General features: G+C 58.1%; 1 protein-coding gene across 1 annotated transcript; it reads right to left on the minus strand.

The window, feature by feature from the left end:
* Window positions 1-432: 432 nt before the first annotated feature.
* CEL (carboxyl ester lipase) lies at window positions 433-8,788 on the minus strand. The gene is made up of 11 exons (XM_060013873.1): window positions 8,723-8,788; window positions 6,426-6,576; window positions 6,226-6,348; window positions 5,847-6,044; window positions 5,138-5,268; window positions 4,884-4,991; window positions 4,663-4,780; window positions 2,927-3,113; window positions 2,541-2,744; window positions 1,151-1,348; window positions 433-862 (listed from the first exon to the last, which is right to left on the minus strand). The coding sequence occupies exons 1-11, from the start codon at window positions 8,786-8,788 to the stop codon at window positions 433-435; spliced, it is 1,914 nt and encodes a 637-aa protein (XP_059869856.1).
* Window positions 8,789-12,335: the final 3,547 nt, after the last annotated feature.

Below are 12,335 nucleotides of genomic sequence, written 5' to 3' on the forward strand. Positions count from 1 at the left end.
AGACTGTAGTTAGAACAGAGAGGCCCCTGCCCGCACCCCACAGGACCTGGCCGTGGCTGGGCTCCACTGGTCCAGAGGCGGCCACCGCCTGCAGAGCCCCGCCCCTCGGAGCCAGCAGCCTTGTGTGGAGGGATCCACGCCAGAACCCCAGTCCTGGCCCTGACGCTTCACTTCTTTGAACCTGTTTCCTCCTCTCCAAAATGAGGATGGTCCTGTCGGCTTCCTGGAGCTTGAGGGCTGACAGATCAGGGTGAAATCCTTGGGCCGGGCTCCTGGTGCTGTCATGAGAGCTGAGGGCCCCCCTTCCTCCAGCTGGGTCTTGGGAGCAAAAAGAGATGCCAGACAGAGAGGGATGAAGCTTTATTTAGGAAGAGCTTGGGAGGGAAGGTGGGCCATGGGGTCACACCCTGTGGCCTCTGGAGGCCAAGGACATTAGAAGCCAATGACTATGGGCATCTGAGCCACCTCAGAGTGGCCCGCGGTGGGCGCGGGGGTGGCCTCAGAGTCGCCCGCGGTGGTGGCCTCAGAGTCGCCCGCGGTGGGCGCGGGGGTGGCCTCAGAGTCGCCCGCGGTGGGCGCGGGGGTGGCCTCAGAGTGGCCCGCGGTGGGCGCGGGGGTGGCCTCAGAGTCGCCCGCGGTGGTGGCCTCAGAGTGGCCCGCGGTGGGCGCGGGGGTGGCCCCCTCGCCGGTCACCGTGGGCAGTGCCTGGTAGGTCACGGTCCAGTACTGCAGGTAATCGGCCCTTAGGTGCTGCTTCATGGAGCTGCCATCCATCTTCTTGTTGATTTCCAGGTAGTTGCCACTTTCCAGGGTGTAGGGATCCCAGTGCGTGGGCACAGGCGAGTGGCCCATGTTAGGGTCCCTGCAGAGTGAGAAAAAAGGCTGGGTAGCTGGCTGGAGACCCGGGTCCCTGGCCCGGCTCTGCCCCGGCTCTCCTGGGCAGTTCTCCACCCTTTGCCCCGTAAGCACTTCCCTGTCTCCTGGGCACTGGCTGGGCACGTGCGCATCCTGAGGCCCAGCCAGGAGCTCTGAGCCTTACACAGGCGGGGGTACGGAGGCTCAGGGAGGTTAAGTGTAAGTGAGGGAACAGGGACTGGACCCCAGCCCTGCAGGGCAAGGTGGCAGGAGGCCACCCTCACCGCTGCCTTACCCAGTTCTGGCAAAGTTGGTCCAGTAGGCGATCATGGCCTTGGAGACGGTCCTGTCTTGGGGCCGGTAGCCCAGCGGGGTGGCAAAGGGCTTCCCGAAGACGTACTGGAGGTCGTCTGCATGATCAGCCCCCACCCAGCGGGGGTAGGTGGGCATCCGAGACGGTTGGGAGAATAGGTAGCTGTAGGTCTTGGCGCTCCTGAGGAGGGCAGTGGAGACCACCCACGTTGGCAGGGTGTTCACCTGGGGCCGCCCGCCCCGGAGATGGGGCCCCAGGGGAAGGCCATGGGGAGAGCAGGGAGGGGTCTGGGGAATTCCCACAAGACTGGGAAGGGGAATTCCCTGGTGGTGCAGTGCTTACGACGCAGCGCTTACACTGCCGAGGGCTCGGGTTCAATCCCTGGTCGGGGGACTAAGATCCCGCAAGCCACGTGGTATGGACAAAATAAATAAATAGATAGATAAATAAATATAAAGTATTTTTTTAAAAAAGGCTCAGGAAGGATCTGGATCATTACACCTGGGGGAAGGAAAGCTGTGGCCAAATGTATGACTTCATGGGTTCTACAATTTCAATTGTATTTATTCTTCGCCTCCACCAAACATAGGGAGGCGTCTTCCTTTCATAATTCAGTATCAGGAAAGATTGCTTTTGTGACTTCCGTGGCAGTCCAGTGGTTAAGACTCCACGCTTCCACTGCAGGGAGCACGGGTTCAGTCCCTGGTCAGGGAACTAAGATCCCGCGTGCTGCACGGCACAGCAAAAAAAAAAAAAAAAAAACAGATTCTTTTTCTCTGCAAGTGAATTTGTATTCTTGATTTGATTGGACAAGGTACTATATGCCCTCAGATGTTTCCCTTTTTGCTTTGACTGATAGGAACCTCAGAGCTAAATTTATTGCAAAGCTTTCATCCCAGACTTCTAGGTGTAATTTTATCTTTCTGCTTTTTAAGCATTCCTAACTTGTTTTTTATTTTCACCGGCTATTATTATGTGGAGGTTTTTAATGTGGCCACAGGCTTATTTTGAAAGTTGGCAAATTCGAAACCCACAGCAGAGAACATCACCCAGTGTTGCCCTCCTTCTACACAGCATGAGGGATGGAAGGCAGCCTCAAGGACTTTCCGATGGGGAGAGCTATGGGGTGTGGGAGAGCGTGCAGGGCTGCACTGGGCAGAGGCTCACAGGAGGGTTTTGTAAAGCCCTCAAGGCTGGGAAGGGAAGAGGGGTCCTCTCAAGCCCCGTCAGGCCTGGTAGATGGTGCAGGCACAGGCGGGGACTGAGCATGCCTTTCCCAGGCCTCTCGGACACCTGGGAGCCACCCACCTGCCAGACCTCGCTGGCAAGGTGCGTGATCCCAGGTGGGCCAGCCCCGCGCCCCCCTCCTCACTTGGCGTTGGTCTTGTGCTGGGCCACGGCGATCTCCGTGGGCATCAGGAAGAGGATGTCGGTCTCCAAGTGCACCACGGTCTTCTTCTTGTTCTCCTGGGACGAGTCTCGGGCCCAGGGCTTGGTGTAGAAGTCAAAGGTGGCGTTGGCACCCCTGGGCCCCTTGGTGATGGTGAACCCGCTGACCAGCTTGTAGAAGTCCTCCCTGCAGAGTCCAGGCTGACACTGGATCCTCCACCCCATGCCCACAGGAGGGTATCTGCACCCCTATGCCACAGAAGGCCACGGGCGACCCCCCCATCCCTGCCACAGTGCTCCCTTCCTCATTCTGTCGATGCCTCCCCCAGCTGCCCCGGGGCACCGTCCCTGTGCCACCACCCCCCTTACTCTGTGATGGCCCGTTTGTCCTTGTTGATGGCCGGCATCTCCACGCTGGCGAAGATGTGGGCGTCCATGTCGTTGGTGCCTGCTATGTAGTCAATGTCCGCAGCGTTGGCGTACAGGTTGATGGGGTCACTGGGGAGGAAGTCTCCGTCGACGACAGGGAGGAAGCCCAGGTAGTTTACCAGGGGGTCTGGGGGGGAGCGGGGGAGAGCAGCAGGTTTTCACACCTTCCGGTACCCACCTGCCCTGCCCCTCAACCTCCGGGACAGGAGCTGACTCCATCCTGAGGCCGCGGTGGAGATCTGCCTCCTTTGATGGAGACCAGGACTCCTCGCGACTGACATTCGGGCCCGATCGTTCTGTCGTAGGGGCCACCCTGCACAGTGCAGGGTGTTCAGCAGCCTCCCTGGCCTTGACCCACTGGACACCAGGTAACACCCTCTCCCCAGCTGCGACCGCCAGAAGTGTCTCCAGACTCCGCCACGTGTTCCCCGGGCACAAAATCGCCCAGGTTGAGAACCACTGGTCCAGGGACCAAGACTGTCCTCTCGCTGCAGCTGATGTCCCTTGCCTGTCCCTCTTTTCTTGCTGGGCCTAAATCAGGGGGGAGGAAGACCTCGAAATCATGGAGGGGACCGATGGAGAAAGAGTGCCCCCTCTCCGCGCTGGGTTCCAGTGTGTTAGCCGGAAATGGCGCGAGACCCCTGCACTGACCTGGAAAGGACCGTATGGCTGGCTTAGGGCAGAGGGTTGTCCTGCCTTCATTAGGCCTGGCCCGTTTTCCCTCCAGTTCAGCTCAAAAGGAAATAGAGTCGCATTTCTGCAAATCCATGGGTATTGCTACCAGGACACCAAAATCCAGGTGCTCAAGTCTCTTATATAAAATGGTGCAGTGTTTGCATATAACCCACCCACGTTTACCTGCGTACTTTAAATCATCTCTAGATTACTTATAATACTTAATACAATGTAAATGCTATGTAAATAGTTGTAAATGCCATGCACATGTTATGTGAATAGTTGCCAGCGGGAGGCAAACTCAAGTTTTGCTTTTGGGAACTTCCTGGAATTTTTTTTTTAACGTTTTCCATCTTCAGTTGGTTGACTCCCCAGATGCGGAACCCTCAGACATGAAGTTGGTTTGCATTTGGGGCCATGTTTGCTTTGGTTTCATTTTGCCTAGCACTTATGGTTTAATTCACATTAGGTAAAATACAAACGATGGGGTCCCATCATGCTTTGCCTTAGAAGAAGGAGCAAGAGAGAATTCTCACCTACTGGGCTGATGAGACTGACACTCATAGGATTTTGCTGCTGGGGTCGCCCTGACCTTCCTGGGGTACAGAGTAGCAGAGCTGGAAGGGCCAAATGCTACAGCGGGTGTTCAGGAAATGTTGAACGAATGAGTGGAGGAAAGAATGAATGTTCGTCTAGTACAGAGGCTCTTGGTCTGGGGTCCACGAGTCTGCCAAAAATTGTGTACAGATGACTGCACATGTGTGCGTTGTTGGGGGAATGGAGACCAAACATTCTTCAGCTTCTCGAAGGGGTCGTGACCCACCGAAGACAAGAGGAAAGAACGGCCCCTCCTCCCCTTACGGCCGAGGCCACTGAGGCCTGCAAGGGCAGTGGTGGCAGCAGGCTGCCTGGGGACGCCAGCGAGCTGGCGACAGAGCCAGGATCAGACCTGGCGCCCAATGTGGAGCCCCCGTGTCCCCCGCCCAGCAGCCCCTACTCACACTCCATGCCTGCCAGGGGCAGCTTATAGGCCAATGTCAGGGCACGGGGGTCAGTGACCTTCAGACACCTGGCCATCCTGCCAGTATCGTTCAAGGGACAGCCCACCTTCTCTGCGATCTGGGGGTTGGGGAGAGGCGGTGCTCAGGGCAGAGAACACGGGGTCCAGGACAGAGAGTGGAAAGGAGGAAGGCTCCTCCCCCCCCACAGCTCCTCCTTTTACCTTTTTGGCCCAGAAGAGGGGGTTCTTCTGGATGGCCCAGGGGCACAGTGCCACGCCACTCTGGCTGATGGCTCTCTTGATGAGGCCCTTGCTGTAGGGAGAGAGGGTCTGCAATACACAGAGGTCCTGTCACCAACCTCGCCCACCCCCGACCCCCGTCTCCAGGGCTCGGCCAAGGACACCCCACACGTCAGCTCCAGCCCCCCTACTCCCTATCTGCATCACCCCCTCCCACACCTTAGGGGTCCCCAGACCTGCAGAGAGACGCTGGCCCCTCCGGCTGATTCCCCAAAGATGGTGATGTTGTCAGGGTCTCCCCCAAAGGCTGCAATGTTCCTCTTCACCCAAGCGATGGCCATGTGCTGGTCCCGAAGGCCATAGTTACCTGGGGACAGGGCAAGGGCCTTCAGCGGGGACCCTCGGCCCAGACCGGGGTGCTAGGGGCCTGGCCCACACAAGGTGCGCTGTCCGTGTGGGTGGGATGAGCACGTCCCTGACTGTGCGGAGACCCTCTGGAGCCCCAGGATGTTACGTCCTGCAGCGTCCCCAGGAGGCTGGCGGGCTGGGAGCTGTGGGAGCGGGTCCCAGGCTCGGGAAGGGGCGCGGAGGGCCAGGGCCGCTCAGCTGTCTCCCGCTGGGCCACACTCCCTCTCGTCTGTCCTGGGGCTTCCGCGTCCCGAGTCACTGCCTCGGTGTCCCAGCCCCTGTCTCTTTCACTTGCCTCCCTGCCCCTCCCTGCGGCGCTCTCTGGGTCTGGCTGACAACCTCTTCTCTTTGGCTACAGCTGTGTCTCACGGTCCAGCTCCAGCTCCCTCACTCTGCAGATAGGATTCTGGGCCTTTCTAGGGGGATGTCGGGAGTTGTTTCAGAACAAGGGTTGCCGAGGGGCGTCCCCGCTGGGCTCAGAGCTTGGGGGCTGGGCACGCTCACTCCCACACCCAGTGCGCCCGATGCCCGGCAGACCTGGCAGGTTGGAGTCTCCGGTGCTGAGGAAACCCAGGGGGCCGACGCGGTAGTTGAAACTGACCACGATGACGTTGCCCCGAGTGGCGATCTCCTCCCCGTCGTACAGGTAGTTGCTGAGGAAGTTGGCCCCTTGGCTGGACCCCACGAGGAAGCCACCTCCGTAGATCCAGACCATGACGGGCAGGTTCCGGGAGACTGAGGGCGGGGGAGCAGGCCCGGGGACCCCAGATGAGCCCCCTCCCCGCTCTGTGCTGATGTCAGGGAAGTTCAGCTCTGAAGCCCCCAGACACAACCCAGGGGCAGGGACCGGGCCTCTGGCTACTTGGGGGCTTCCTGCAGGGCGAGGGGAGCTGGAGGGTGTGTGGGGAGAGCAGACCTTCCTTCCTGCCCTGGGGGACCCAGATGTTGAGGTAGAGGCAGTCCTCTTCCCCGTAGGTGCTGTCCTGGGTGATGGTGGCCTGCAGGCATCGCTTCTTGAAGTTCTTGGCCTTCAGGGTTCCTGGGGACGGCCGGAGGGGTTGGGGTGAGGACGGGCCCACCAGCCACAGGGCCTGCCCCACCCTCACCCACTCCCACCTTGCCAGCCGGGGTGTCGCTGTGGGTTCTCCAGGGGCTTGGGGGCGGCGGCATAGGGGATGCCCTTGAAGATGTCGACATAGTTGCCAAAGAGGCCCAGCTTCTTGTTGACTCCTTCCACGAAGCCGCCCTCTGTGTACACGGCACCCAGCTGGGATGGGAGGCGGGAGATCAGGGGGGCTTGGGCTGGTCAGCCCCTGGGGGCAGGGAGCCCACCCGCAGGCCCCGGGTGCCCAGAGGCTTCCCAGAGACAGCTTCAAGGAGGGGCCCATCTGCACCTGAGACCGAGGCCCCTGCCACCTGCGCCCATTGCTTGAGGAGGGTGCTCACTCCCCACTCGCCCCCTGGGTGTCCTGCTCCCTGAATCTCAGAGGAGCCTGGTTCAAGCAGTGTGTCCTCAGGAAAGCCTTCCAAGAAGGCCGGGACAGGTGGGGTGGAGGTTTGGATTCTTGCTGTGGCCGCCTATACCCTTGAGCCTCAGTTTCCCCTCCTGTAAGATGGGTGACGACAGCATCTCCCTCGTGGCCCGTTTGCTTGTCCAGCTGCCGGCAGTGACAGGTGCGCGGACACTGAATGTTTCACGCCCAGCCGTGCACTCCCTGAGCGGTGGGCCCGTCTTTCTCCTCCGTTCATCTCCCCCAACGGTGTCCCCTCAAGTCCTCACAGCCCCTGTGCTCCAAGCCGGGAAAGAACCCTGCCCCCCAAGGACCAGTGCGTCCAGTCCTCACCAGCATCCCGGGGGCTGGTACTCATCTACCCATTGTTCCTGGAGGGAACACTGAGGCTTTCCTGTTTGAAGTCACCGCTGGGAAACTGTCTGAACTCAGGGCCGGCCCTTCTCCCCTCCCAGCGCTTCACCCCGTGGCCCAGGGTGAGCACAGGTCCATGCTTCCTGGCTCTCAGCTGCGCTCGGTTCCAGGTGGGCAGGGGCAGGGCAGCCCCACGTCCCAGGCCCTCTGAAGTCTATGCTGAGAGGGGCCCCCTGCCTTGCTGGGTGGGGGTCAGGCGGGTTGGAACTGGAGAGGAAGGGGCTGGAAGCAACACCTGCCGGGTGCCTGGGGGTTGGGCCCAGGCGGCAAGCCCAGGCTGGCCCCTGTCTGTCTCTCTCCCCTCTTCCTGTCCCGGAGGAGCCTCACACACCCCCGGCCTCGAGGCATTTTTCCTGATCAGCCTCCCTGGCTGCTGGGAGAGGGCACGGGCCAGGTCAGCGCCTGGCAGGGAGCAGCTCAGAAGTGGCTCTGTGTGACTGAGATCAGCCTGAGGGCCCCGGGGAGGGGCAGGGCATGGGGACCCTGGCCATCCGTCGAGGCCGGTGGGGAGGGGCGTCGCTGGCTCTGGAGCAACACGGAGGGAACCAGGGCCCCCTCAGCACCTAGAAAAGAGCTCCCCCTGAAGGAGAGCGACCTTCTCTCGGGGGCAGACGGCGCCCAGAACGAGGCAGCAGGGGTTCGAACCTCGGGAAGGCAGAGGGTGGAAAGAGCAGGGCCTGAGAGAGCAGCTTGAAGGGTGGCGGGACCCGCATGGTGCGCTCTGCGAGGGGCTGTTCGCTCCGCCCTGGAAGTGTTTCCCCGCCCTGTGTCCCTCACGCTGCAGGAGGGCGGTGAGGGAGCTCAGACGGTATGGCCGCCCCAGGAGGGTTGGCTGGGCCTCCTGACTCTCACTGGGGAGGGGAGCTGTAGCAAGCAGGCGGGTGGGGGACCGGGAGATGGAGGTTACACTTCAAGCCAGACTCCAGGGTTGGACTAGCCCAGGTTCCAGGCTCCTGCTCAGCCCCTGTGGCTGTGTGATGTTGGGCAAACCCCTTGTCTGCTCTGGGCCCCTGTCTCCCCTTCCGGAAAAGAGGGACAACGTTGACATCTCTAGAGGGGGGAAGGAGCCAGAGGGGTGTTGTGGGTCAGGTTGCCGACTCAGCAAATAAAAGTTCAGGCTGCCCAGTTACACTTGAATTTCAGATAAATAATGATTTTTTTTTTTTAGTGTATGTCCTAAATATTGGGTGGAACATACACCAAAAATGACTCGTGGTTTATGTGAAATTCAAGTTGAATTGGGCACCCAGTATTTTATCTGGCAGCCTGAGTCATCCTGCGAAGAGCAAAACACGAAATGCAGAGTAAGCGCCCGGGAAAGGCTGGTACGTCTGTTGTCGGGTTCTCTTTCTCAGTCTGGCTCTTTCTGCCAGTGACTCTGCCTGTCTTCCCTCGGCTGGGCCCTGTCCCCAGTTTCCATGTCTGGCTCAGCAGAGGAGAGAGGGACCCCGTCCCCTGGCCCGACCCCTCTGCTGGGCTCTCGCCTACCTTCGCCGCACTCGCTACAGCCAGCCAGCAGGCGAGGCCCAAGACCACCGGCTCCCAGCGCCCCATGGTGTGTGGCTGCCTCTCTGTGGCCCTCGCTCTGGGCCTGCGGTATTTATGGGCCTGGAGCCAGCCCAGAGCTGCCTGAGGGGGGGACCCTTTCCCCCGCCTCCTACCGTTACCCTTTCCTCCAGGCTAGCCGAACTCCAGGTGGTGTAGCTGGGGTCAGGAGGCACCTGCTGTTTCCAGCCGGGGTCGGGCTGGGCCAAGGTCACGTGCAAACACGCATATATACGCAAACACACACACACACACACACACACACGTGGGGACAGTCCATCTTTCCCAGGGTCGGCTGCTGCCCTGTGACCTGGTCCCCACAGTGCACCTGTGCAGGTTACTGCCTACCTGGGAACAGAGGCAGATGGCACGGGTGCAGGGGGTGTGGGGAGGGCTGGGGCTTGGCTGGGTGCTAAGCGCGCTGCGTTCTGGCGCCTCGACAAGGGCTTGCTTTCGCTCCTGGGGAAATGGGCAGGCTGCGTCCCCCTGCCCTGCCTGCAGCTCAGCAGTGGGCGCTGATAGGCGACTGGGTGCGTGATTTCTGGGATAGAAAGGGCCACGGGCTACTGGGCCGCGGCTGGCTGTGCGGCTCGAGGTGGGGTGGGGACCTGAGCATCATGAGGTGGTCCCGCCCTGCAAGTATGGGGGCTTCTCGCTGTCAGCAGCACAGTCCTGGGAGGGCAGGACGAGAGACCAGCCCAGCCTTGAGGGCTTCCCGGGGAAAAGGAAGGGCCGGGCTTTCTGGCCACAGGGAACCTGCAGATACACAGCTGTCCATCTGTCTGTCTGCCTGTCCGCCTACCATTTCCTGTGCCCAGATTTTTTGTGACGCAGAGTGAATGGAGAGAGGCTGGAGAAAGGTGGGGAGGGGTGGGCGGCTGCAGGTGGGAGGGAGTCAGGACACTGGGAAGAAGAGGCCATGCAGGCTGGGCTGGCGGGTGTGGGGCCGGGGCGCAAAGGTGTTGAGGGGTGCTGCCAGTGACAAGGAAAGGCACTTGCGACTCACACCTTTGCCCTGCTCCTGCAGTTCTAAGAATCTGTTCTAAAGGAGCTAATTCTAAATAGGGGGGAGGGGAACATGCCAGGACGTTCCGTGCAGTGTTATTTATAGTAGCCGAGGAGGAAAGGAAGGGGGCAGGAGAGGGAAGGGGGCCTGCAGTTCACTCATAGGGGGTGGCTGCCTCTTCATTTAATAGCGAGGGCCTCACGTGGTCCTGCACAGAGTAGGTGATCGATAGACACAGGACGAGCATGCCCAGAAGTGCCTGGGAGAATCTAACACTGTCTGTCCAGTAAAAAAATCCGCCCCGGCTTCCTGGCTGGGTCTGTCCACTGTGTTCATTGCTTGACCCTGTGTTAGAGACCAACCTCTCAGCCTAGAAAGCTTTGGCCACTGGCTGAGGTCTGACAAAGAGCCTCTCCTTGACCAAACTACTCAGGCTCCCCGACCTCTTCTTCAACTCTGCATCGTCCAGTTTTAGCAAGACTCTCGCTAAATTGCTTTAACCGGAATGCCCCACCCTCCATATCTGCCCCGCCTTGATCTCTGATTGGGGTCCCCATCCTCTGCCGTCCCCCTCACCGATGATCGCTGACCGCCCTGGTCTGTCTTCAGCAAGAATCCTGTTAGGTCAGTCTCTCCGGAAGCCCCCTCTCCCCTGGTGTTTCCTCTTTTTTTTTTTTTTTTTTTTTTTGCGGTACGCGGACCTCTCACTGCTGTGGCCTCTCCCATTGCGGAGCACAGGCTCCGGACGCGCAGGCTCAGCGGCCACGGCTCATGGGCCCAGCCGCTCCGCGGCACGTGGGATCCTCCCGGACCGGGGCACGAACCCGTGTCCCCTGCATCGGCAGGTGGACTCTCAACCACTGCGCCACCAGGGAAGCCCTGGTGTTTCCTCTTAGTAAGTTTCCATCCACAGACTCTCTCTCACCCTTTGTTTGGCTAGGAAACCCCACTTGCCCAGGCTGTATTTGGACTTGAGCTCAGATCTATATGGAAGTCTCTCTTTCCCTATTGCAATAATCCTGAATAAAATCTGTTTTGGGGAATTACCTGGCGGTCCAGTAGTTAAGACTCCACGCTTCCACTGCAGGGGGCCTGGCTTCCATCCCTGGTTGGGGAACTAAGATCCCACAAGCCATGCGGCGCGGCCAAAAAAAGAAGTCTTCTTACTGCTTTAACAACTGTCCAGCTGTCTGTGTGTGTGTGTGTGTGTGTGTGTGTGTGCGCGCGCGCGCGTGTGCGTGTGTTTAATCATTTTTACTGGAGTGTAGTCTGGTTTTTCTTTGACAGATCTCCCAAGAGCCCTGGGACTCTAACCTGGAAGAGGGGCTGGCCTGCGTGCCTGGGCCACCTCGGTCCCCCTGCCGTGGATTGTGTGGGATTTGCTGTGCATGGCCTCGGCTGTAGCTCTTTCCTCTCTCAGGCAATCTTCTGACTCCTTGGTTCTCACAAAAGAAAACTGGGAAAATCAGACAAAACTTGGAGCAGTGTGGTTGTTACATATCAGCTGCATTGTGGTAATTTGGTGGAGAAAACGTAATCCAAATGTCTGAACTGGGAGTTTTGAATCCTGGTCCATGGACCTGTTAGGAAGTTTAAGGACAGGCCATGGGAGCCTGGATGGCCCTCAAACTTGATGCACATATTTGTGGGGAAGCATATTTTCCTTCAGAAAGACTCCATGGTTATCACTGTATGCTCGGAGCATCTGTGACCTTCCAAAGAGTCTAGGTTGGAAGTATCAAAAGTTCTGAATTGGTATAACTGACGAAGTAGAAAACTGACGAAATTGACTTAATGGCACAAATACTTTTTAAAAATGTTTTTCTGGGCTGGAGCACATTCTGTAAGGGCAAATGCACCTGTGTTAACATTTGCAGACGTTGTAAATCAGACAGACACAGGTCCAACCCTGACACTGCCACTCGATAGCTGTGGGATCTGGACACGTGTCTTCACCTCTCTTAACTTCCCCACTGATACCCTTGCTCAGGGAACGGTGTCTGAGAGGTTCATGGCGCAATAATTATCAGGGTCTACTGTTCACAAGGTGCCCAAAATGAACATTTAAAATTTGTTTTCAGGCAGAGAACTGTCCATTTTAAGTTGTAGGGAACCTAACTATGTCAGTAGATGTTCTAGCCACAGAGAAAACGGCTACTTCAAGTGACTTGGAGGCGTGACTGTGTGTTCATAGCAGCGTTTATCCTAAGGAGAAAGCAAGTGCAACACAATCTTAAATGATCTTTGATGGTCATATTATTTCATCAAAGATTACTTTATATAATTTATCACTTGTTATTTAAATTTGTATATTTGATAATTTATATGATCTATTATAACATTTTCTATTTTGAAAATATATGTATGTTATAGGAGAAAAAGTAATTATGCTAGTGGTGTAAGATTTTCAGCGTAAGTGGAAAAAGAAATGAGTAAGATCAGAGAGGGACTTTCCTGGCGGTCCAGTGGTTAAGACTCTGCACTTCCAATGCAAGGAGTGTGGGTTCAATCCCTGGTCGGGGTACTAAGATCCCACATGCTGCGCAGAGA

This window comes from Delphinus delphis, chromosome 6, assembly GCF_949987515.2.
Source record: "Delphinus delphis chromosome 6, mDelDel1.2, whole genome shotgun sequence".
NCBI lineage: Eukaryota > Metazoa > Chordata > Mammalia > Artiodactyla > Delphinidae > Delphinus > Delphinus delphis.

Coding starts and splice junctions, on each gene's coding strand:
- CEL (XM_060013873.1), bottom strand. CDS start 8,788: ATGGGGCGCTGGGAGCCGGTGGTCTTGGGCCTCGCCTGCTGGCTGGCT. Junction 6,349..6,425: donor GCGACACCCCGGCTGGCAAG/GTGGGAGTGGGT, acceptor GGCCGTCCCCAG/GAACCCTGAAGGCCAAGAAC. Junction 863..1,150: donor ACCAACTTTGCCAGAACTGG/GTAAGGCAGCGG, acceptor CTCACTCTGCAG/GGACCCTAACATGGGCCACT.